Here is a 27,090-nt window from a genome sequence, read left to right as displayed (position 1 = left end):
ATTAGAAGAAGACTGCTAGATAATGCAGATTTCAATGTGTTTGCGGTGTGTCGGGGAGAGCATGGAGATTGTCAGGCGTGAAAGGATTAGTCTTGTTGGTGAGTTTCTATAGTGTGTGGAAGAGTTTTGTTATGTGGGAGACATGTTATGTGCTGGAGGTGGAGCTAGACCTAGCTCTGTGGCAAGAGTGGGGTTTGGTTGAAAGAAGTTCAGGGAGATGATGCCTCTCTTGACACTGAGAGGGCTCTCCCTCCGTTCTAAAGGATCTTTGTATGCGGCCTGTGTTAGCAGTGTAATACGGTAAGGTGATGAGACGAGAGCAGTAAAGGAAGAGGATATTCGCAGGCTCAAACGTACATACATGACAATGATAAGGTGGATGTGCAGTGCGTCCTTGAATGTGAGGCCTGGGGGGTTTAGATTTACGATGGAAGAGTTAAGAGGAAGGATGAGACTGGAGTGTATTAGGGTTGTGACAAGGAGAGGTAGACTGAGATGGTTTGGGCATGTGAAGAAGATGTGGGATGACAGTTGGGTGCAGAAAGTGAGAAGTGTTAACATTCGAGGTAGGGTTGCTAGAGGCAGACCGAAAAAGACCTGGGACGAGGTCATAGAGTGTGACCTCAGGAATAAGGGACATAATAGGAAGGCTGCCAGAGATCGAGCAGCATAGACAGCCGCCATGCAAGCATGTTCGAGCTTTAATAAACGAAGCAAAACGAAACGATAGATAGATTGATAGATAGATAGATATATTAAACAACAGAACAGAGGAAGAAAAAACAAATGAATAAAAACAAAACAAATCCATGCACCAGATTACTGGTGTCCTCTTTTCATAGAATATCTGTAACAGTTAGACTTGAACAGCTGTAGGTTGAAGTTTGGAGGGAAACAGCTCTGAGGAAGCGAGTTCCAGGGAGATGAAGTTCGGGGAATGAAAGAATTCTGATAGGCAGAAGTTCTGCAGTATGGCTGAGTGACATTCCAATCATGAGCACTGCCAGATCCCCGCGTAGCACGATGGAAGGCATGGAGAGGTGGCACAATGGACGCAACTTCGTGTGAGCATTTGCTATAAAAATATCCGTAAAATAACGCAAGGGAGGCAACATTCCTTCTTAATTGTAGGGGAGGTAGTTTGTTAGTAATAGCAGGGTTATTAATAATTCTAACAGCTTTGTTCTGAATTTTGTCTAGTTGTTTTAATGCAACCTCTCCACATCCATTCCACAAGGGTGAGCAGTATTCAAGCTGAGAGCACACATGACTCTTATAAATTATAGCTAACGGCTCGTCAATGAAGAAGTTACGGACTCTGTACAATAATTCAAGTTTCGTTGAGGCGGTTTTAACAAGTGATCTGACATGAGAGGTCCAGCTGAGGGCATTGTTAAGCGTGACGCAGAGAATTTCAATACTTTTGGAAATGGGAATATTTGTAGTATTTAAGGTAATATACGATTCTGGCAATACCTGTCTATTAGTAAATTGTATATATTTAGTTTTACTAGCACTAACTGAGACAAAGTTATTTTGTCCCCATTCACTGATCGTGGATAAGTCTTGATTTAAAGAGATCGTTGTACTGAGCTGAGAGTTAGAGATATCAGACTTTGTAAATGGATGTCTGAGTGTGAATGAACTATGAAGTGTTGAGTCATCTGCATATGAATGGATGGGATTGTGGGTGACAGATAAGAGATCATTAATATGAACAAGGAACAGGGTTGGTGCCAGAACTGATCCCTGCGGCACGCCGGCGTTAATTGAGTGGAAATTGGAATATACATCATCTACTTTTACTTTTGTTTTTCTGTTGCTGAGATATGAGGAAATCAAAGGAACAAAAGAGTTTAGTCCATAGCAAGGGAGTTTGGACAATAGGGAACAGTGCCATACTCTATCGAAAGCTTTAGAAATATCCAGGGCTACTGCGTGAGTTTCTCCATGTAGGTCAACTGATTGATGGATGGTATGAGTCAAGAGATTGAGTATGTCAATGGTGGATCTTTCTTGGCGAAAACCATATTGTCTATCACTAATTATGTTGTTGGATTCAAGATGTTTAATTATGTGCTTATTAATTAAAGTTTCAAAAACCTTACCAAGAGAAGATGTGACAGCTATTGGTCTGTAATCAGAGGGGTCAGAGGAACTTCCTTTCTTTGGAATTGGGTGGATATTGGCTTCTTTCCATGAATTAGGGAATGAAGAAGTAGGTATGCATTGTCTGAATAATTTTTCAAGAACAGAGGCAAGTTCTGGGGAACACTTTTTCAAAACAATTGGCGGAATTCCATCTGGGCCTGGAGCTTTGTTGGTAGGTAAATTGTCTAGGATGAATTTCACGTATCCTGTCTGTATTTTAAGTGGAACAATTTCGGGTGAGTCAAGTTCTAGTGCTGAGACGTTCTGGCTGGCTTCCTCTAAGGTAGAATTTCTGGCAAATGTACTGGCAAAGATATTTGCTTTCCCACGCGGGGCATTTGTAATGTTGCCATCTGGAGATTTTAGTGGGGGAATGGATGATGACTTGTTAAAGTTATTATTGAAAGAATTGAGAGTTGACCAGAATATTCTATTGTCATTAGGGCTGTTAAGTAGTTTTGATGCTTGGTTTTGAAGAAAGTTTGATTTAGCAAGATTTGTTACAGATTTTGCATGGTTTCTAGCAATTTTAAATTGAAAGAGTGATTCAGATGTTTTTTATTTTAAGTAATAGTTATATGCTAATGACTTTTGGGCTGTTGCTCTGGCACAGTTGCTATCAAACCATTTTTGAGAGTTCGATCTTTTAGTGAACTGTTGACTTGGTATGAATAAATCTATACCAGCTAGTATTAAGTCACAAATGTGGGACTGGGTAGAAATGACATCTTTAGAGAAGAATGACTGCCATGGAATGTCAGCAAGATAATTTTTAAATTCATCCCAGTTTGCCCTATCAAAGTGCCATCGGGTCACCCTGACAGGTTCAGAATGGGGAGGTTTGGGGGGATTAACTAATGAGGCTTTGATGAGATTGTGATCCGAGGATCCAAGTGGGGACAATACCTCTATCCTGTACTGATCCGGATTATTTGTCAGGAACAGATCCAAAAGATGCGCATTATGATCAGGATTATCAGGTATTCTGGTTGGTTGCTTTACCAGTTGCGTGAGATTAAATGATTCTGCAAACAGCTCGCACTCTAGACCAACATCGTCAGTCCTGGCAGAATACAATAACCATTCAACATTATGTATATCAAAATCACCCAAAATGGTAATTTCGGTGTTAAAGGCAAGGTTAAGGTTACTCAACTGTGTGGAAATAGAATCAAATACACTGGGTTCAGAAGAAGCACTGGGGGAGCGGTAGACTACACAGATATATTTGGTAATATTTTGACAATTTAGTTTATACAATGAGTAATCAAAACTGAGTGAAGTGAAGTTTAAAATGGTGTCAACTGCATATTGGGATTTGATATAACAACAGGTGCCACCCTTATTAGGGAAGTTTGTGAGGAGATGGTAACCGGGAAAACAATATGGGGATATTTCAGTAGACGGTGAGATTTGTGGTTCTGTGAGGAATAGGGCCAGAGGGGATATGGACTGTAGGAAAAAATGGACTGAATATATATATATATATATATATATATATATATATATATATATATATATATATATATATATATATATTTATATATATATATATATATCTTCACAATATTTTCTCACGTGAGTAGGTAGTCAAGTACGACCAGCGACTCCAAGACTATAAACTCATGGCTAAGCTACAAGTTTTAGGCTTTGCCGCAGATGACGTAGACTCTACGTACACTGAAGAGTCTGCGATGAATGAACTTTTTCTTGCTCCTAAATCCTGTAAAAACACTAGTACTGGACCAGATACGATGACGCACGGTATGATCCAGCATCTTAATCAAGAAAACCTGAATAAGCTGTTAGCATAGAACTATGAGCTCTGGGCGTCCGGAACGTTCCCAAACTCATGGCACTTAGTGCATGTCAACCGACATCCAAACAGGCTGGTCCTCTTATGAAACTCATTTCCTTTCGTTCTATTGTGTTGATTTCTTATTTATGTAAGGTCATGGAATTAATGGTTAATAATTGGCTTCTCTCTGTTTTAGAGTGGAAAAATTTGTTAAATGATCGACAATGTGGCTTCCGTAAACACAGAAGTTCACTAAACCATTTAATGAATTTGGAACATCGCATTTCGGAGGTATTTGTCACTAAAGAAGTCGTGATAAGGGTGTTCTTGGACATCCATTAAGCCTATGACATGACATGGCGACACAGTATACTAATGAAGCTCTATGCTTATGGTTTAAGAGACAATTTGCCTATTTTTATTTTCAGCTTCTTAACATGTTACCCGCGTTTCGGCAATATGAGTTCTCTCCGAGGCCGCGTTTCACTTCAGAACTCTCTCCACCAGTCTGAAAGGAGCTATCACAGTGAGAGGATTTATGTCACTTTACTGAGTACCAATGAGGGATATGCCTTCATAAAAGTAGTGTGTCACTGGTGGCCCAACACATGGTATCCTGACATATTCTTCTCATGTTGGATGTTGCACCACCGGTGGATCACTGAGGTAGTGTACTACTTTGTCGCAGGTAGCGCAGTTTCCGCTCACCTTACCAGGCGCTTCCGTTTTCTTTGGTTTGTTACCATCTCATTCTCTGTCGTGAAGTTCCAGGTGGCACTTAGCTATTTAGGTAATTGAAGGAAGTCCAAGCAAAGGTCCAACACTACCTTTTTTATTATTATCTTGTTTCTTTTTCATTTTTCCTCCTTCTAATCTCTTCACCAGCCTTCTAAAGTTTTTTTTTTTGTTTTCATCACTGAAGACAGTGTTTCTTGCAACCAAGCATAATGATAGGTGGCTACGTTGAATGCCGTAATAGTAATCATCAGTATCCAGCCAGGGATAATTACAGGTATTGGTTATAATTAATCATTTATAATTATTAAAAAAGTTTAATAACCAGAAACATCCAGCACTTATCTTTTTTTGTTGTTTCCTAACAAAGTAAATGTAGAACTATTAGAAACAAAAGTGGTTACTCCATTTTTTCTTCCAGTAAAAAATCACAAATAATTATCATTAGTAAATTTACTCTTTGTTTTTTCAAGAAATGTGTATTTGCATCTCATGGCCCTAGTTCTGCAACACGGAGTTGTTTTTCAATGTTTTTGTGTAATTAATAGTATTGTTTGACATCTAAATGAAATGTAATAGTCACTACTCGAAGTCTGATATATATTCTCCAACTAAATAGGCATTTCTCTAATCTTATATCATTATCCTATTCAACATGTCTTCTACTGTTGGAGCAGCAACAAAAAATCTGCCCAGCCAATATTCGTGCAGGTGAAATACATGGAAGTGTGAAAACAAATTATTACTCATTATTGCACCATCAGTGTATCAACACGCTAGGAAAGACATCAAATGGTACACCAGTGGCTCAGTACGCGGGTAACTTCCTCTGTCAAACTGCCTCGCAACGTAACATCGGATGTTTTTATCCAAGAAAACGGGGTGCCTCAGGGCTAATTGGTCTCACAATGTTTAGTACTAGTACTTGCCGGCAAAAATTAGCGGAACTTAATAATAGCCATTCTATCACAAAATGTTTGCAGATACTATTTTCATTCTTTCCTTATCGTTATCGAACCCACAATAACCAAATCTTACTAATATATATATATATATATATATATATTCACATTTTCGCGTGTCGCGAATCCCGACGACTTTGCGCCGACCCACTGCTCGCGATCACCATTTTTTTTTTTTTTTTTTTTTTGACACTCCCTGGGCTTTTCCCGACCTAATGCAAAAATAATTGGGTCGAAAATAATTAGGTTGAAAGAACTCGTTAAAGAAACGAACAAACGCAAAGAAAAACACACACATACACAGCTTGACTATTATTTAAATTATGATCAATGTTATACACCATTACAGTCAACACAGGTGGATATCTGGCCTAATAGTGAAGGCGTGGGATCTAACGCAAACTGGTACAGCGTTTCTTTGGGAGCATATGGAGTTACAGGAGCATTTGTGAGTTACATGGAGAGCCAGACTGACAAATGAAGAACTGAAGGAGTGTGTGGTGTGGATCTGGATATGACAGAAAGCGTTAGAAGTACAATGAGGTGGTTTTATGGAGAGAATGGGGAGCGAGAGACTAACGAGGAGTGTATGAGAGTTAGGTGGAGGGGGGGGGAGGAAGAGAGAGGCCGAGGATGAGATAGAGGGATGGAAAGGAGAGGTATATGAGAGAGAGGGATATGAGATGGGGGGAAGGGCAGTGACATAATGGGGGACAGGGCGACATGGAGGCCATTTGTTTGTGGCCACCCCTTACGGGATTAAGGCGTCTGGCAATAGATAGATAAATAGATCAGTGATATTCTGTCATCATTTCCCATCCCGAGGAATCTTCAATACTAAATCTAGGCTGATGATTGTGCAATATGAAACTCTTCTGGTAACACACAATTATCAGCTAGGCGCTTTCATGCAGTAGCGGGGCATCTAAGTGCAAAATCGTCCAGATGGTGATACGAGCATGAAATTTTGCATGTTGTTCACCTTTACGGTGCTTAGTAAGAAATTAATGTTAGCCAAACGAAAATCCAGTATGGCCGCCATTTTTCAAGATGGTCACCAAATTATGGCTACTGGATTGTAGCATCAGTCAAGCAGGGCAGTACTCCCAAGTTGGATGGAAAGCTGATGACAGGGAGAGCTGGAGCTCCCGTTTCATCAGCCCCCGGGACTAGTTCCTGACCATCCCCCTCTGCTGAACTTTTTCAGTGTCTCAGTAACACAGAAAGTAGGCCAGCATGCTCTCCAGTGCAAGTTTCTCTAACTTCAACACCAAACTACATGCACAGTACACAATACACTTCCTTTTCAAAATTTAAAAAAGGAAAATGGCGGACATAAACTGTGCCTCAGAGTCCCCAGGGGGAGGGACCATAAATGCCCCCACCATCCGCACATCTCCCGGTGGCAATTCCTCGACTTGCCTGGAACTGACTCAATTCTTCTTCATTTCTGCAACATTCGCAGTCTTACCTGTAACTTACTTTCTGTTGAACATCGCCTCTCCTCCTCTAAACCTCACCTTCTCTTTTAACCAAGACTCACCTGTCTGAGGCAACTGACAGCAAACCTTTTTCTGAATCCTCCTACTTTCTCTATACTCATTTCAAAGCCAAAGGTGTTGTGTCTATGTACGCAGTGACTTATCTTGCTCTCGTGTTCCTGAACTTTATTCTTCTGAATTCTCTACTCTCTGGCTTCGGCTCTCCTGTCATTCTCTGACTAAATATATCTGCGCTATTTACTTATCCCCTAATTCTACTATCAAAAATTCTTTGACTATCTTACTTCTGTGGTGGAACACATTCTATCCACTTCCCCTTTCCCTGAAATCTCCATTCTAGGAGATTTCAATGTTCACCGCCAACTTTGGCACTCGACTCTTTTCATTGATCCACCTGGTGAACAAGTCTACATCTTTTCTATCCTGAATGACCTACAGTAGAGCACCTTGTACAGCACCCTACCCGTATCCCTGACTGCCTTAAAGAGAGCTCCAAGATACGTGACCTCTTCCTTACAACTAATCCTTCTGCTTACACTGTTAATCTTTTCTCTCCATTGAGTTCCTCCAGTCACAACCTTATTACCTTAACCTGTCCTATCACTCTGGTACAGCCAGTGGACCCTCCAAAGAAACATCGACTGTGGCACTTTGGAGCTGCGGATTGGGAGGCCCTCAGGCTATACCTTGCCTCTCAGGTCTTTGATTTTCCCTAGAATGATTATTGCTTCCATGGCCGGGAGCCATCTGAGTGTGTGTTGCTCACTATGGAAGTTATTCTCGGGCATGGAAACATACATTCCTTTCTCATATCCTTTAACTAATGCAAGAAAGCTTTGGTTTAATCACGCTTGTTCTAATTCTGTCAGCAACAAGGAGAGGGCCTATAAAAGGGACCAGAGCCAACCCACCCCTGAATCACATCTTTTTTATGTTTCTGCCCGGAATTGTGCTAAGTCTGTTCTTCGCGCTACTAAAAATAATTTCATCTGTTCTCAACTCTCCGACTCGAATTCTTCCCGCTCCTTCTGGCACCTTGCCAAAAACTTTTCTAACAACTTTACCTCATCATCCTTCCCTCCTCTTTTCTCCTCTGATGGCTCTGTAGCTATTTCTTCTACAGATAAAGCAGATCTCTTCACTCAGACTTTCTCTTCCAATTCCACCTTAGATGATTCCGGTGCTGTTCCTCCATCACTTCCCTCCTCTGATTTCCTCATGGCTGACATTAAAATTTCTTCAACTGATGTATTTTCTGGCTTCATTGACCTCAATACTAACAAGGCACATGGGCCTGATGGAGTCCCTCCTGTTGTCCTCAAGAACTGTGCTTCTGTGCTCACACCTTGCCTAGGTAAACTCTTTTGCTTTTGTCTGTCAACTTGTATCTTTCCTTCTTGCTGGAAGTTTCCTCTCATTCAGCCATTCCCAAAGAAGGATGATCATTCCCAACCCTCTAACAATCGCCCAATTGCTTTAACATCTTGTGTCTCAAAAGTTTTCGAGTCTATTCTTAACAGAAAAATTTTAAAGCATCTTTCCTCTCACAACCTTCTTTCTGATCATCAGTATGGGTTCCGTCAGGAACGCTCCACTGGCGATCTTCTCACCTACCTTTCAGACTCTTGGTCATCCTCTTTCGGGACTTTGGTGAAAGCTTTGCCATTGCATTTGACATCTCAAAGGCTTTCGATCGAGTCTGGCATAAATCTCTAATTTCCAAACTGCCCTCTTATGGTTTCTATCCTTCTATATGTGCCTTCAACTATAGTTTCCTTTCTGGTCATTCTATAGCCGCTGTTGTAGACAGCCATCGTTCTTCTCTTAGATCTATCAACAGTTGTGTTCTCAGGGTTCTGTCCTATCGCCAGCTCTCTTCCTTTTATTCATCAATGATCTTCTAAGCTGTACATCTAACCCTATCCACTAGTACGCTGATGATTCCACCCTCCACCTTTCCATTTCGTTCCCGCAACGACCATCTCAGCAGTTACTTCAACAAACAAGGGATGAAGGCTATGGCACACCTAATGTCTGACTTGGCTAGTATCTCTGACTGGAGTAAAAATAATCTTGTTGTTTTTAATGCATCAGAAACGCAGTTCTTACACCTATCAACCCGACAAAAACTTCCACAGGAGTACCCTTTAATGTTTAATAATATCCAGCTCAATCCTTCATCATCCTTGAACATGCTTGGGGATTCATTCACTCGGAATTTATCTTGGAAAGATCATATTACATCTCTTATAAAATCTGCTTCCAAGAGATTAGGTGTGCTAAGCCGTCTCCATACTTTCTTTACCTCTGCACAGTTGTTGACTTTATAATATGGGTTTTATTCGCCCCTGTTTAGAATACAACTCTCATGCGTGGGGCGGCTCCCCATATACAGCTCTTCTCAATAGGGTGGAGTCAAAGGCTTTTCATCACATTAACTCTCCTCCTCTTACTGGCTCCCTTCAACCTCTGTCTCTTCACCGCACTGTTGCATCTTTATCTCATTTCTATCGTTACCTCCATGGTCAGTGCTCCTCTGAACTGTCTGCTTGCATCCCTCCACCTAAATGACGGGTGCGTTGTATCAGTCTAGCAACAAACTCTCATCCCTTTTCTGTCCAGCTTTCCAATGCAAGAGTTAACCGTTACTCCCATTCCCTCATTTATGCAACAGGTCAACTCTGGAGCTGTCTCCCTCTGTCTATATTTCCTATTTCCTATGACCTCCAGTCTTTCAAATGCAGTGTGTCCAGGCATCTCGAAATGAACGGATCTTGAATTTGGCTCTCTTTTGTATTTTTTTTTTTTTTTTCTTGGAAGGAACTGTTATGTGGCCTCCTAGCCTTTGGTTCTTTCTTCCTCACAAAAAAAAAAAAAATCTTCATATAATCAAGACAAACTGTACAAAACTAATCTTTGAGGGGTCAATTCCTATGTTTTGAAACATGGAGATTCTATTTTCACAACATCTGGGTTTGTAGGATAGATTTGTTCACCACTTTTGGAAGGTTTCAGACATTTTATGCTTGACTGAACTGTGGATTGTCCCCTATGGTCACAATGATCGTATTTGTTGTTTGGCGCCAACAATTTTGTCTGCTAGAAAACGAAAGAGCTCCGTTTTGTTGGTGTTGTCTCGCAGAAAGTTTTGCCAATTATTGGGTGTTTTGGTGAAATCTGTCACCTTCCTTCTCATTCCCTGCCCTCGCTTTGTTCTTGCCTCAGCCTTCAGACTAGATGGAAAGTAAACATCAAAAACTATATCTGAACGCTTATACTTTGTGGCATAAGCGTTGATTGCAGGAATAATATCGTGCATGGCATACTGACCGAAAGTTTTGATGCATGGGGCGCCAAGGCATTCACTAGTGCTGAGCCATCGATGACCATAACATCTGCTGCTGGTTCAAGATTTGGCATCTTGACTTTGGATTCAAGGATCTCAACCAGTTGAGATTTTTGGTTACATAACTGTCCATTGTCTCTGAGAGAGACAAGGAATGGATTGATTTCATGCTGAAAAAAAAAAAAAATCTATAAAGTCATACTTCCTTCTTTGGCAGGAGATGGAAAGTTGAGAGAAAAGATTGAAGTCCTCCTTCAGTGTCTTTTCAGTAGAGCTGGTTGAATGTGCTTCTGTTTTTAAGAAGTCAACTTTGTTCTTCTTTACTGGCTGGTAAAATGTTCATTAAACCTCGGATTTAAGTGCTTTCATGAATGCATGACGCTGACATGCACCTTTCTCATAGTGTGTGGCTACTTATGCAGCACTGTCAGGACTGACAATGTCCTTTGTGTCAAGGGTAAGAAGGTTATCTGACTCTTCCTGTAAAGGATTGTCAAACTCCTCTATAACAGTGATTTGCTTTACTTTTCTCTCAACAAATACCTTTTGAGTCTTTTGTGTCCGATCATGATGTTCGCTATGTTGAGCTTCATTCTTGACATCTGATGATTTCTCATACTCCTGAACAAGCCGACTCACTTCAGGCACAGCAACCATCCATCTTTTGAGTGCTGATGGATTTTGAGTGACGCCAGTGGCTCCTCCATCACTCTTTATAACAGCATTTGCCTGTTCATGGGCTTGGTCTATTGCCATGGGTGAGAACAGTCTGTTTAATCTGTGGACAACAAAGTTCCCTCCAGAGAATTCTCTCGCCACATCTGGGCGTTGCTTTTCAAGTGATAATATGTCTCTGGGATGTATAGAATGCCAACGAGCATAATTCGCATTGCTGTTGTCAAAAAAATACGGTATCAGCTCAGTGAGGGCTTTACAGCAGACACCAAAATTTGCTTCTCTGAAAGACCGAATTAGCGTAAAGATGGGCAGTTCCATTGTCAACATCAGGTACCAAAACTGAAATTTGGGATTCCACTGTTTGCTCATTCCACACCAGTCTTCCAGATTCAATGAATCAATTGACTTCTCGACAGCCTCTTTAGGTATTCCTCATAAGCTGCAGTCAAGTGCTTGCAGAGACTGCAGGCTGCTATCTGGTGTGCCTGATATGCCTTTGTGACACTAGAGACTAACAAGAATGAATCTGCTGTACCTTGAGATGCAACACCAGACTCAACGAGAGCACCCGTCCACCCACTGCCCCGAAGTAGTGTTCCCATGGGCCTCAGGGCAGCCATCTCTGTATGGAGACCACCAAACATGAGAACAAACTTCTCACTATAGAACTCTGTCCACTGCCACTGAATCTGCTTAGCTGCTGTATAAATTGGCTGGTCTACAGTTATGACAGGTACTTGTCCTGAATTAAGCAAATTGTTTCCTTAATTTTCGCCATCACATGTTTAATTGTATCCACAGAATGAGCTTCATCTCTAAGTAAAGGCATATAAGAATGTGATGCATACTTCAAATTTGAATTTCTCTTTTTGCATGGTAGGAGGACCATATTACTTGTACAAAGTCATTCACTTCTTCAATGAATCACCTTTTCATATTCAGGTGCCAAGACTGAATAAATAAAATAGTGCTGAGACATCTGGAGACACAGTAACAGCAGGTCTAGGATTCTTTCAGTGAAGTGAGCTGGAGGAATGTTAGTGAATGACTCTGGAAGCTCTGGGATTGTTTTTACCTTACCATCTTGAATTTGCAGTGGTGAGCGTAACTGAGCTTTGTTATCTGAGCTGAGATGTTGGAAACGGAAATGCTTGTCCCATGGAACGATGTCTGTGCCGTCGTGGAAGTTGGATTATGGTCAATGTTGTCCATGGCAGCTGTTGTGAATAACCCTTTCCTTAAGACAGGAGGGCATACTACACCATCTTCAACGTAGCTGATGAGCACAGCATCCCCTAATTGTGCTGATATTTCTAGCATCCTGACATATGAAATACTAAGGCCATTGCCATGGAACATTTCAGTGAGATGTTTCTTTCTGATTTTTGCGAAGACAGACAAACCAACATAAACAGGAAATGGTGCTTGTCGGTCTTTTGAATGCCTGTGACATGCTGCTGCTTCTCTGATCCTTGCATGACAGTTATACTGGAGTAATTCGGTCATAGCAATAGCTGTTTTGGATCCACCAAATTACAACTGTGATTTAATGTCTGCTCCGTGCTCAATCAAGCAGATAAATTGAAGAAGTGTTGTAGGGAATGATTCAAGACATCCTGTTTGTAAACTTCCATCAAATTTGGACATTAGACCGTGCATGCGCCTGCGTATGATCTTTGCAGCTTTAACATGAACTATCTCTTCTTTGTAGTCACCAGCATTACCTACGACATAACCAACATCTTTATGAAAGGCGAGGAGTACATCTCGCCCCTTACAATGAGCTTCTAGTTCAGGCATTTGTGTCATTAAATGTCTTTCAACCTGGAAGGGTTGACATTTTGGCCCTCCAATCCCAGTTGCTCAAGTCGCTGTTTATACTGTGTAGTCAACTCGGCGAGCTTCAGTATTACTGGATCAGTACCCCCGCCAACAAATTTTGTTTCATTTATATAAGTAATTAGTTCAGAAAATGCTATAGCTTTGATTTCGTGGTCATGCCTTGTTTCATTTTCTTTTTCCTGAGCTTGTTGCCTGAAATGAGCCCTCTCTCTGTTGTACAAAGCCACCAGACAAACAGGATAATACTTTGATTCCAAGACCACAACATCTGTTCTGAGTTCTGCCAATAGTCTTCCATCACCCAGGTTTCGAGCACACTCACTTAGTCTATCATTCAGTTGTTTTGTCATGACTTGTCTAAGGGATGAAATGGGTTACTGTTTCTCGCAAAGAAAGCATTCTGAAACACTTGACTTACTTCTCGGCACTTTTGGGTGTCATTCTCCGCTTGTTTCGGTTGTTGCTGGTCTTTTTCTCACCCTTTGCATCTTTGTATTGTTAAAGATAAGCCTACAGCTTTGATGATATATGCCCTGCACCTCCTCAAAGTTGCTTCAATACCGTCACCTTCGTCTAATTGGAAGGAATCAAGCAGGATTCGTGAAATATTCATTGCTTTGAACTGAGGGACATTTTTTGCATTCGTACTGTAGCCATCCTGTTCTGTACTATGTGAAATTGGTGGACATTTAAGATCTTCCTTTTTGTGCAGTTGACAAAGACAACATTTGTTCCAATCTGTTTGCCCCTTGGACGAAGATTCTCTAATATCAGCCATATTCAAGAATATGTGGTAATAAACAATTAAAGGCCGAGGGTTTATCCTCTGACCACCTTAATTATACGCACCTTCTTGTATGGAATACAACTAGGTTCATGCATTAAATTGCACTACACCTAGCCCGATTGTTCATCCAGTGTCATTCAAATCCCGTGCGATCTGTGCACCATCCACATGACTAAAGCCCCATCATCCTTGGCTCGGCTCTCCCACGCTGGCACATCAGGTGCGGATATCTGACTGACATAGAGGCTAATTAGATATCATTTGGGACATTTAACTGTATTACTTTACAGAAGCTGACACTGAACTCTATGCTGGGTTTCAGAGCAATGATGTCACCATTTTTCTTTTTTTTATGTGTCCGACTCTGGGCATAGACTTCACAGCCTGCTCTCAAGGCCCAGTAGTTCTCCTACATACCATACACGTCTCTACATGTCACCACTTCGGCGCAAACACCCACCGTCCATATTGAATACATGCTAGGGCTGTCTCATACAGGACTGGTGTATTGGTATTAGCGGAGGTATTTTTACGACACGTCGGCGGGTCTTCTGGTAGATCGGTAAAGTCTGATTTAATGAAATTCAAATCCTTAAACTGTTCCCCGCCCCAGCGGAGATTTGAACCTGGGTCCGGTAGGATGCAGGCCACCTCTCTACCGATTGAGCCACAACCCTGGCAGTGCATGACATTAGCTTATATAATTACCATTACGGGCTGATTTTCATGTGGCTTACGTTATTGTTATATTAACTAACCCTTGATGAGCCTCTGTGCGAAATTTGGTGTTTGTATCACAAAGCAAACGATTCCACCAAAATTTGCACTTAGTTGCCCCACTACGTCCCAAATGCTAGAACGAGGCTGGAGTCGGACTTGGAAATCGGGCTTGGGACGATCCCAAACCCAGGCTCACGGCTGACGTAAGTCGGGTTCAGCCAGCTTGACTCAGCCATGTGCAGAATCGAGAAGCGATTCTGACTTCACGAAGTCAGATTCTAAGCTGCAGACGCGGCTAACCTTCGACTGCTTTCAAATCGACCAACCACAGCATCGACTTTTGAATATTAAATTTAGTAATCAATCAGTCAAGAAGGGGCAAACGTCGCGGGGCGCATAACTTCACCCACCCTCTGACTCCACCCATGCAGGTCCCTTTGTGCAACCCTCTCCTCTAAGTATCTCCCGACAGGAGTGATCGACCTGCTCCATCCATGAGTTACGTGGCCTTCCCTTTGGCCTCCTCCACCCTCGGTTAACTCGTTCAGAGAGCACCCTGTGAGCGGGATGAGCCTCAGGAAAGCGGGCCACTTGCCCATATAGCTGGAGTTGGTATTGACGTATTATGTGGGTAGTAGGCCTAGATTCACTTTCACTTAGTCACTCATCGTGCACCCGGATGTACACCCGAAAGCACAGTATAGCCCGAGTCACGGCCGGTGAGCAACCGGGCGGTCAAACACCCCACACCCACTGCTCGTACCCCATACCTTGCGTAAACGTTGTTGGATAGATGTGGAACGGCCAAAGCTGCTGATGTTACAATGTGTCTTGAATGTTTTCATCAACAATGAAAACCAGTAGGGGTGAGTATGGTAAGTATATAAAGGTTTTTAATGTGTAATACTGTACTGTTATCCACAACATAAAAGGCACGAAAATGAAAGAAGACCAACTGTGTATTATGTTATTGTCTATACACTTACGTTCTATGTGTTTGGTTTTAGACGTCTGTTAATTCATATTAACGTGGGAATTAAAGCCTTACATTATAAACACGTAATACAGTATAGTGAACAACATCTATTGAAAGATATGATGTCTTTTCTCATCCATTCTCGCTCCCACCTCCAACACCCTTATCTCTGGGTTCCTGTCTCCACCAAATGCCTCTCTTACCCCCTCGTCCCCCACCCCCACCCACTGCTAACCAACATGAAGATAGTGATGAAATGATCCGCCAGGTATTGATCATAATAATATTACCATACACCTCTGTATTAAGCACCAAAAATCAATAATATACAGTACTTCGGTATGCCTGCCAACTATTTCATCCTGTTGTAAGCTGTCACGTGACACGCACTGCAACTTGGACCTTTTGTTGCAAGGACATACGGTTGTTTATCATTAACACAGGCTATGTGTGGCTTTAGACGTCTGTTAATTCATATTAACGTGGCAGTTAAAGCCTTACATTATTAACACGTAATATTTATGTTCTTGTCATTATTGGATGAACCAAACGAATCGGGGATCAGCTCTGACGAACCACAAATTATCTGCTTTAACGAAAATATTCCGACCTCTTGTCACAACAGTTACACAATGTCATTATGTATGCGACTGAATGTGGGTCAATTGTATATAGATAGATAGATAGATAGATAGATAGGTAGATAGATTATAGATAGACAAATATAGATAGATAGATAGATAGATAGATACACATGAATATGAATATATACATATGTATATAATATATACACATATATATATAAATGTATATACAAGTGTATATAGAAAATTTCTATACTTTTTTTTTTTTTTTTTTTTTTTTTTTTCCGGCCTATCAACCATTGGGGCCGAAGCCCCTGGTTATTAAGGCCATGAATATATACATATGTATATACATTTAAACATATATACATATATATACAAACATATATATATATATACATACATACACACACACACACACACACACACACACACACACACACATACACACTTCCATGCATACATACAGACACACTTTCATGCAAAGGTACATATATATATATAATAATTTTAATCTTTATATTTTTTTTTATTTTTTTTTTTTAATTTTTTCTTGGTTTTATATTTTTTATACCTTATATTATAAAGACAAACTAATCTAAAGACCCTAAAACTAATCACCTAACAGACAAATCGCTAACCTATACTAAATCCTACAGAGACAAATAGCTAGACCTACACTAATGGTAAAAATACCTCAACTAACAGAACACCATCGACTGCAGATATGTAATGCCTTTCTACATGACATACCTGCACTCATCACCTGGTGACTGTCAGTCGAGGCACAACCTAATATAGGGGACATCAATATATGAAAGGGAACCAGACGAGTCAGGAACATTTCCATATACGTCAGCTGTCGTCCCTAATTAGAATAACTTAAGCAAGATAATATAATATATTTACATAATTTGTACAAAAAGTGAAGAACCTCGCCCAGCAGACCACCATCGACTGCAAGTGCCCAATACCTTCCTATATTGCACACTTGCACTCATCAGCTGGTGACTGTCAGGCGAGGAACTTGGCTTAATGTAGGGGACATCTATATTAGAAATAGATCGGTGGGAGGAGGAACTATTTAAAATATGTCAACTGTCAACCCTAATTAATATTACAATATATACATATTTATTGTTCATAAAAACCATAACCACGCAGTAAAAAAGTCACATCACTCTGATCAGTCCGGTCTCTCTCAAGAAAGCCATCAATTTATCAGTCATAACAATGTCCCCATCACCCAGGATGGTGGAAAGGGTGAAGGGGACGTCTACTGCGCCGCAGTAATTTATAAGTGAAGCACGTTCACGAATAAATCGCCGACAGCGCAGGATGATATGACTAATAGATAACACCGCATTACAGATGTCACAGTGCGGTGGGAAGCGTCTTTCCATATATGGTTTTATGTGGGTTAAAACGGTGGCATTAAGCCGTAATCGTGCCAACACTTTTTCTTCTAGGCGACTGGGACGGTTGGCAGTGTCCCAGTCGCCCAGGTACGGCTTACAAGTTGGAATATTTAGTCTGGTCCACTGACCTTGCCACAGAAGATTTATTGATTTCTTTCCGAGAGATAGACTCGACCGTAGATCACGAGGAACGTCCCAAGTCTCCTCGAGCTCTACAGCCGACTTTGCAAGTAAGTCAGCCTGCTCATTGCCGTAGATACGACAATGACCAGGCACCCAGATCAGCGTGAATGACTTGTTGCATGAATGCAACTTATTAACGATGCGGCCCTGGATCTCATGAGAGTCCGTAGTGCAAGATGCAATTGCCTGAAGGGCTGATTTTGAATCTGAAAATATGACAAATGAGTCATGCCTAGAATTGAGAGCATAGTCTATGGCTTTGTCAATAGCAAAAAGTTCTGAAGTAAACACAGATGTATGAGTCGGCAACCGATACCTGAGGGCACATTCAGTCGACCACACACTTGCACCCACACATTCACTCGACTTGGAGCCGTCGGTGTACAATTGATGGGACCCCAAGTGACGAATAATGATGTTACGAAACAAGTGGTGGACCTCCGCCTCCGGCGCCTTGGCCTTTGGTGCTGGGAGCCATGTAACATCGACTGTAAAGCCGGGTGGCTCCCAAGGCGCTATATTTTTAAGCACCAACTTGTCACAGTCACTGGGGTCCACATCAAGCTCCTGAGACAGTAAGTGGAGGCGAGCGGCAAGTGGCCGACGCACCCCCCGCAGAAGGTGGTGGTATTGACGTAGGGGGTACAGGCCACATTGCCGATATTACTTTTCCTTAAAGTTCTTAACCCATACGATAATGCCAGGTGGTCACGGCGAATACGGAGGGGAGGCACATTCGCCTCCACTTCCATACGAGCCACACGGGTACACCGGACGGCTCCAAGACACATTCGCAAGCATTTATTCTGCAACACATCCAATCCTTTCAATGTGGCATCAGATGCCGAGCCATACACCTGTGCGCCATAGTCTAGCTTTGATCGAATAAGGGACTTATACACCATTAATAAAGATTTTCTGTTGGCACCCCAGGTAGTACCCGCTAGGTACTTGAGGACATTTAACGGTTTATCACAACGAGCAAGCAAAGTATTAACATGAAGTTTAAAATTCATTCTACGATCAAAATGTATTCCTAAAAATTTTACAGAATTTTGAAAAGGTACCGCCTGATTATCCAAAGTTAAGCACAAATTAGGTACGTTACGATTAGTGAAAACTATAGCGGCACACTTACGTACGGAAAACTTAAATCCCCACTGCAAGGCCCATTGGTGGACGGAGTCAAGGGCTGCTTGAATCCGCCCAGCCGAAAATTGTGCATTACGGGAAGAGTGCCATATTGCACAATCGTCAGCGTAGAGCGAGTATTTAAGATTCCTCGGGATGGGAGCTGATGACAGAATATCATTGATCATAATACTAAATAAGGTAGGATTAAGCACACTTCCCTGCGGCACCCCGTTTTCCTGGATAAATATATCCGATGTTACGTTACGGGGCAATTTGACAGAGAAAGTTCTGTCCCTTAAGAAATTTGAAATAAAAACAGGCAAATTTCCTCTTAAACCATAAGCATAGAGCTTCATTAGTATACCGTGTCGCCATGTCATGTCATAGGCTTTATGGATGTCCAAGAACACCCCTATCATGAATTCTTTATTGGCAAATGCCTCTGCAATACAATGCTCCAAATTCATTAAATGATCTAGTGAACTTCTGTATTTACGGAAGCCACATTGTTGATCATTTAACAAATTCTTCGATTCTAAAACAAAAAGAAGCCTATTGTTAACCATACGTTCCATGACCTTACATAGACAAGAAGTCAACACAATAGGACGAAATGAAGTGGGATTCATAAGACGACCAGCCTCTTTGGGTATCGGTATGACGTGCGCAAAGTGCCATGAGTTTGGGAACGTTCGAGACGCCCAAATCTCATTGTACAATGCTAACATCTTAATCAGGTTGTCCTGATTAAGATGCTGGATCATACCGTACGTGATGGTGTCTGGTCCAGGGCTGGTGTCTTTACAGGATTTAAGGGCAAGGAGCAGTTCATCTAGCGTAAACTCTTGGTTGTACGGGGAGTTTACGTCTTCTGTGGCAAAGTCTAATATCTGTAGCTCAGCCGTGCGTTTATGATGTTGGAAACGCGGGTCATAATTGGCTGAGCTACTTACATGAGAAAAACTCCTGGCGAGGATGTTAGCAACGTCCACGGGCTCGTCATATATGTTATTATTTACTTGCAATGTGGTAATGGGGAAATATGGGCCTTTATTATTTAATATTCTTATAGTGGACCAGACTTTACGTAATGGTGTTGTACGAGTCACCGTGGACACAAAGGACCGCCAGGAGTCACGTTTGGCCCTTCTTATTATTCTCCTTGCCTCAGCCCGTGCCTGTTTGTATGCAATAAAATTTTTCTCAGTGGGCTGACTATCAAAAATCCTGTATCTCCTATTGCGTTTTCTTAATGCTTGTCGGCAATCCGGCGTCCACCAATGTGCTCTATGCTTCGCATGAACTGTAGAAGTCTTGGGAATAGCAGCCTCAGCTGCGTGTAATATGGATTGGGTTATATTTTCGACCTTAACATCTATGGTCTCCCCAGATGTATCTAAATTGGCGATCCTTGAGAAGGATCCCCAATCTGCTTTCTTATAGTTAAATTTTGGAGGTGGAGGGTCCGAAATGATGTCGCGTGTATAAGAAAGACAGATGGGAAAATGATCACTTCCCAAGGAGTCATCGTAAGGGTCCCATGAGAGCTCTTGATGTATACCAGGGGAGGCCAAAGATAAGTCAATGGCCGAAAAGTTACCAGTACGATCATCTACACGAGTCGCTCTACCATCGTTCAGAAGACAGAGGCTGGACTGTAGTATTAGGTCGGCTACTTGCTCCCCACGACCATCGATCCTCAAGCTACCCCATTGATAGTGATGGGCGTTAAAATCGCCCAACACTAACTTATTCCCAGGGAGATGTTCAACTAGTGAATTTAAAGCATCACTATCAATGGGGCCATGTGGAGGACAGTACAGAGAGCAAATAGACAGATACGTGTTATTAAATTTTACTCTGCACGCGACAGCTTCCAGAGTAGAATTTAGAATCACTTCCGTTTGTGGGTGTGATTTATGTGTGTATATGGCTACTCCGTGACCTTCATATCTTCTATACGAGTGGTAGTGTTTGAACTGTGGAGGATCAGGGTGATCCTCCAGGCGCGTCTCCTGTAAACAAACAACGTCTGGCCTGTGTATAGAAAGCAAGATTGCTATATTGTGTAACTTATTCCCAATACTTCTACAATTCCACTGTAGTATAGTGAATGCGGCGGTTTAAGATTTACGGGTTGGGCAGTGTGTTTAGTTTTTTTATGCCCCCCGCGACCAGGCGAGTGGCTACCGGGGGACCTTTCCCGGTGCTTGCTGACGGAAGCCTCCATATTTTGGTCAATAACAAGGCTCCCAGATTCCACCGAGGAAGAGCTATTCTTCCTCTCCCTCGCTGGGCTAGGAGCAGGGAGGACATGAGGACGTGGCTTTGAAAGGGTGGTGAAGTTATGTTTTACAGTCTTGTCAGGCTTCGATTTAGGCTTGACTGACTGAGAAGCAGCAGCGGCCTGTGAGTATGATGAAGCTTTAGGGAGGTCAGTTAGAGAGTTGGATCGTACAGGAGGTTTAGAGGTGGAGGTGGAGGTAGAGTGTGTGACTTGATTAACAAGCACGAGATCAGTCTGCGTCTCCACAGTGCACATCACAGGGCGGGACATCACTGCCGAAGCATAGGACCTATTCGGTGTGGGAGTTGCATGCAACTCCTTCACCTTTTTCCTTGCTTCGTAGAAAGAGATGCCCTCAGTCGCCTTCACCGCACAGACCTCTTTCTCCTCCTTCCACTTGGGACAATCCCTAGAGGAAGTGAAGTGAGCACCCTTGCAGTGAAAGCAGCTGACACCCTCTGATGTGCAATGGTCAGCATCATGTCCTTGTGTTGCGCACTTGCCACAGACTGATTGAGAAGCCCGACAAGACTTTTCATGGTGTCCATATAACTGACATCGTAAACAACGAAGTGGGTTAGGGATGTATGTCCTTACGTTAACAATTTCATACCCCACTTTGATATGGGTTGGGAGAGTCACTTTACCGAAAGTCAATATAACCGTTGCCGTTTTCGTCCTCCTGCCCTCGGAAAATCTCGTGATGAAACGGGCTTCAATTACATCTTCATGAGCAAGTTCATGTACGATATCGTCCTCTTCCATGGCCATGAGGTCCCTGCAAGTGATGACTCCCTTGCAGGAATTCATGGAGTGAGGGATCGTTGGCACAACATCATAGCAATGGAATTTGCTCATCTTCATCAAATCCTTAACCTGGGACGAATTTGCAGTCTTTACTAGGAGATCTCCGCTAGCAAGTTTTTTGACCTGTTCCACCTCTCCTGCACATCCATCAATCACCTTCTTGATAATGAAGGGATTGAGGCTGGACAGGGAAGTGGAACCAACCGCATGAATTAAAACAAACTCGGCGTTTTGTACATTAATGTCAAGGCGGGTACGTGTCTGGGGCCGTTCAGTCTGGGGGTAGTCAGTCCGTGAGACAGTCGGGGGTCGGTCAGGACTACCTCCCCCCCTGAAGGGGAGGGAGGCAGCAGTGGCGTCCGCCATAGTTACCACTTCCCCCTCACGGGGGAAGTGGGAAGAAAGAGAAAAACGACCAAGGGAGAATTGCCCGGGGAACACACACCTAATCTGAGATTACCCTCTCAAACCACTCTCGGGAGGACGCGCCCGTGTGTAACTCACACCCCAGAGCGATCAGTGGGGGGTACACTCCAGAGGTGAGTAAGCAAAGGCAATCTCAGGAAACAGATATAGACACTTACTATATCTCTAAAGGGCTGGGAGGAGAATTAGTACTAACTAACCTAACTTTATTGAAAAACGCCCTAGTGGCGGAGAAAACAAAGCTAAAGCCGGTGAGGCAACCCTGCAGCTAGAGGAGAGCCAGAGAAACACGTCTGCACACTCCACGACCATGCATCAAAGTCCTTTCTATACAATTTGAATACCGATATATATAGATAGACAGATAGATAGATAGATAAATATAGGGAGAGCTGGAGCTCCCGTTTCATCAGCCTTTGGGACTAGCTTCTAATCATCCCTCTTTGCTGAACCTTTTTCAGTGTTTCAGTAACACAGAGAGTAGGCCAGCATGCTCTCTAATGCAAGTTCCTCTAAATGTTAACATCAAACTGCTTATACATTACACACTACACATTCGGTTCAAAATTAAAGCAAAGAATAAATGGCATCTCATTACAAGGCCTCGGAGTCCCCCTGGAGGGGGAAGGGGGGACCATCAAAGCACCCACCATCCTTCCCTCTTCCAGTGACGACCAAGTGAGATGCCTGGGACGACCGTCTGACTCACTTCTTCACATCTGCAACATACGCGGCCTTTCCTCTGACTTTCTTTCTGTTGAACACCACCTCTCCTCTTCTCAACCTTGCCCTCCCATCCAAAATGAGACTAAGCTATATGAGGCGACTGATGGCAAACCCTTTTTTGTATCGTCCTACTTCCTCAATACCCATTTCAAAGTCATTCGTGACTGTTGTGTATATGTACGAAACAACATATCTTGCTCTTGTGTTTCTGAACTTGAATCTTTTGAATTCTCAGTTCTTTGGCATCGGCTGTCTTGACTAAATACCGGTATATCTGTGCTTTTTATTTATCCTCTTATTCAACTGACTATGAAAAATTCTTCGGCTCTCTTACTTCTAAGATGGAGCATATCCTACCACTTTCTCCTTTCTCTTATGTCTCCATTCTAAGAGATTTCAATGTTCACCACCATCTTTGGCTTTCCTCTCCTTTCACTGATCCACTTGGTGAACAAGCATGTATCTTTTCTATCCTTAATGATCTAGAGCAGCTTGTACAGCATCCTACCCATATCCCTGACCATGTTGGAGAAGTTCCAACATACCTGACCTCTTCCTTACAACTAATCCTTTTGCTTATTCTGTTAATCTTTTCTCTCCATTGAGATCCTCCGATCACAACCTTATCACCTTAACCTGTCCTGTTGCTTCAGTAAGGCCTGTGGACTCTCCCAAGATGAGTCAGTTGCAGCACTTTGGAGCTACTGATTGGGAGATCTTCAGGCAGTACTTCTTTGATTTTCCCTGGAATGATTATATTGCTTCCATGACCGAGAGCCACCTGAGTGTGCCTTGTGCAGTACTGAGGTAATTCTCTTGGGTATGGAAGCATACATTCCTCTCTCATATCCTGTGACTAATGCAAAGTAACCTTGGTTTAATCACGCTTGGTCCAATGCTGTCTGCAACAAGGAGAAGGCCTACAAAAGGTAACAGAGCCAACCCACCCCTGAATCTCATCTCTTTTATGGTTCTGCTTGGAATCATGCTAAGTCTGTTCTTTGCTCTGCAAAAAATAATTTCATTCATACTAAATGCTCTAAACTTTCAAACACAAATTCTTCTCGCTCCTTTTGGCACCTTGCCAAAAATCTTTCTAACAACTTTACCTCATCATCTTTCCCTCCTCATTTCCACTCTGATGGCTCTGTAACTATTTCTTCTACAGACAAAGCAGAACTCTTCCTACAGACTTTCTCCTCCAGTTACACCTTAGATGATTCCGGTGCTGTTCCCTCATCACTTCCCCCCTCTGACTTCATCATGGTTGACATTAAAATTTCTTCAATTGATGTATTTTCTGCAATCAATGGCCTTAATACTAACAAGATATATGGTCATGATGGGGTTCCTCCTGTTTTCCTCAAGAACTGTGCTATTGTGCTTACACTCTGCCTAGGTAAACTCTCGTTTTTTGTGTCAACTTGTACCTTTCCTTCTTGCTGGAAGTTTGCTATCATTCAGCTTGCCCGAAAGAAGGGTGACCATTCCCAGCCCTCTAACTATCGCCCAATAGATTTAACTCCTGTGTTTCAAAAGTTTTCGAGTCTATTCATAACAAAAAAATGTAAAGCATCTTGCCTATCACAACCTTCTTTCTGATCGTCCGTATTGGTTCTGCCAGGGATGCTCCACTGGTAATCTTTCCTACCTTTCAGACTCCTGGTCATCCTCCTTTCGGGACTTTAGCGAAAGCTTTGCCATTGCCCATGACGTCTCAAAGGCTTTCTATCGAGTCTGGCATAAATCTTTGATTTTCAAACTGCCCGCTTACGTTTTCTATCCCTCTATCTGTGCCTTCTTCTTCAGCTTCCTTTCTGGTCGTTCTATAGCTGCTGTTGTAGGTGGCCACAGTTCTTTTAGAGTTATCAGTAGTGGTGTTCCTCAGGGCTCTGTACTATCTCCAACTCACCTCCTTCTTTTCATCAGTAACTTTCTATGCTGTACATCTAACCCTAACCACGCATATGCTGATGACTCCACCTTTCACCTTTTGATCGGCTTCCTGCAGCATCCACCTCAGCAGTTACTCCGACAATTAAGGGATGAGGCTATGGCACATGTATTATCTGACTTGGTTCATATCTTTGATTGTGGTAAAAGTAATGTTGTTGTTTTTAATGCATCTTCATTTGTTTTTCCTTCCTCTGTTCCGTTATTAAAAAAAAAAAAAAAATCTAAAACTTAGTTCTTTTACATCTTTCAACCCAACAAATTCTTTCGCAGGAGTATCCTTTAAATCTGAACAATATCCACCTCATTTCTGCATCATCTTTAAACATACTTCGGGTTTCATTCTCTCAGGATTTTTCTTGGAAGAATCATATTACCTCTCTTGTAAAATCTGCTTCCAAGCGATTAGGTGTGCTAAGCCAACTCCGTGCCTTCTTTACCCTTGTGCAGTTGTTTTTTTTATACACAAGTGTATTTGTTCCTGTGTAGAGTACAACTCTCATGTGTGGGGAGGTTCCCCACATACAGCTCTCCTCAACAAGGAGGAGTCAGAGGCATTTCGTCACATTAACTCTCTTCTTACTCCCTTCAACCCCTGTCTCTTCACTGCACTGTTGCATCTGTATCTCTTTTCTATCATTACTTCAATGGTCACTGCTACTTGCATCCCTCCACCACTATGGTGGGAGCGTAGTACCTGTTTATCAGCAAATTCTCATTCCTTTTCTGTCCAACTCTGTAATTCAAAAGTTAACCGTTACTCCCAGTCCTTCATGTATGCATCAAGTGAACTCTGAAACTGTCTTGCTCTGTCTGTATTTCCTACTGCCAATGACCTGCAGTCTTTCATATTCAGTGTTTCCAGGCATCTTGAAATGAACGGATCTTTGATCTGGCTCTCTGTTATCTAGTTTTCGTTTTATCTCGGAAAGAACAATCCTGTGGGCTTCTTTACTTTGGTTCCTTCTTCCTTGCATTAAAAAAAAAAAAAAAATGAGGGTATTAGGATGTAAACAAGCCCCTAATTTTTGACTGTCATTTATGGAACACGTGTAACTGCTAGATGTGATCAGTCTGCATTCTAGGTTAGTGTAATCATCAGTGACAGAAAATGGTCAAAGGTTCTGTAGTTGATCACCACCAGATGCTTTAGAAGTTTTCATAAGATCTAAAGGCCTGCCCATACCACTGAGGTCATATTATAGTGGAAGATTGAATTATAGCAGAAACTGATTGTCTACCTTATTATTCCTTGTGTAGTCGAGAACCATTATTTTAATCCTTCTTCTTTGATTTTCTGCAGATCCCCTTGATCCTGCGAGCCATGGAGGTGGCCAGCACCCCAATCCGACTGTTCGGGTCCCCCTGGTCGCCCCCCGCCTGGATGAAAACCAACGGCAAGTTCAACGAGTCAGGGGAGCTCATCAAGGACATGTGGCAACCATGGTCTAACTATTTCGTCAAGTAAGACTATTACAGGTTTTCCACTTTACATATTCTGTCTCATTATTTTTTTGCAGGCCCATCTCAAAAAGTAGATCGGTTTGTCAGTAACATCCTAAGAAATATCACACATAACGTGCTTCACTCTGATGAAATCCCATATAATGCATCCATCTAGTACTTGGATACCTTTTATTTTGCTCTTGCTGCATTCTAGAGATTTTATTCACCTTAGAAAAACATAAAGGAGACAGTTTCTAATCCCGTATACTACAATGGCCTCCCCAAAGCATAACACATGAGTCTGAAGGTAGCAGAAATAAACTATAATAAAGTCATAGAAGTGAATGGATAAATTGAGAGATATTTTCGTCCTTTTTTAACTTACTTCCAGTGTCTCAGTGGCAGAACAAGACAGTACCACGGTTCAGTATCCTTTCCATTGCACTTTTTTCATGACTTCACAAACTAGTAATAATCTCTTGTTACAGCTCAGCATTTAACCAGCCGCGTGCCAGTGCCGTTTTAAAACGGTCTAAAATAAAAACATTCACTGTGACTGCATTTTTCAAGATTCGCGGGTAAAAATTGGCAGGCATGTAAGGAAACTGCTCCTCTACCATTCCCCCGGC

General features: G+C 42.1%; 1 protein-coding gene across 1 annotated transcript in view; it reads left to right on the top strand.

Moving 5' to 3' along the window:
- Window positions 1–27,090, top strand: part of LOC145401993 (putative glucosylceramidase 4) — a 175,090-nt gene that overhangs the window by 88,805 nt on the left and 59,195 nt on the right. The window contains exon 6 of the mRNA XM_080274093.1: window positions 26,319–26,479. Within this exon, the coding sequence (XP_080130219.1) occupies window positions 26,319–26,479 (161 nt within the window). The remainder of the gene's footprint in view (window positions 1–26,318; window positions 26,480–27,090) is intronic.

The sequence above is a fragment of the Coenobita brevimanus genome, chromosome 57, assembly GCF_032717465.1.
Source record: "Coenobita brevimanus isolate Jiangsu-jjx chromosome 57, ASM3271746v2, whole genome shotgun sequence".
Classification (NCBI taxonomy): domain Eukaryota; kingdom Metazoa; phylum Arthropoda; class Malacostraca; order Decapoda; family Coenobitidae; genus Coenobita; species Coenobita brevimanus.
The sequence above is the reverse complement of the archived record's forward strand: the minus strand, read 5'-3'. Positions and strand labels throughout refer to the sequence as shown.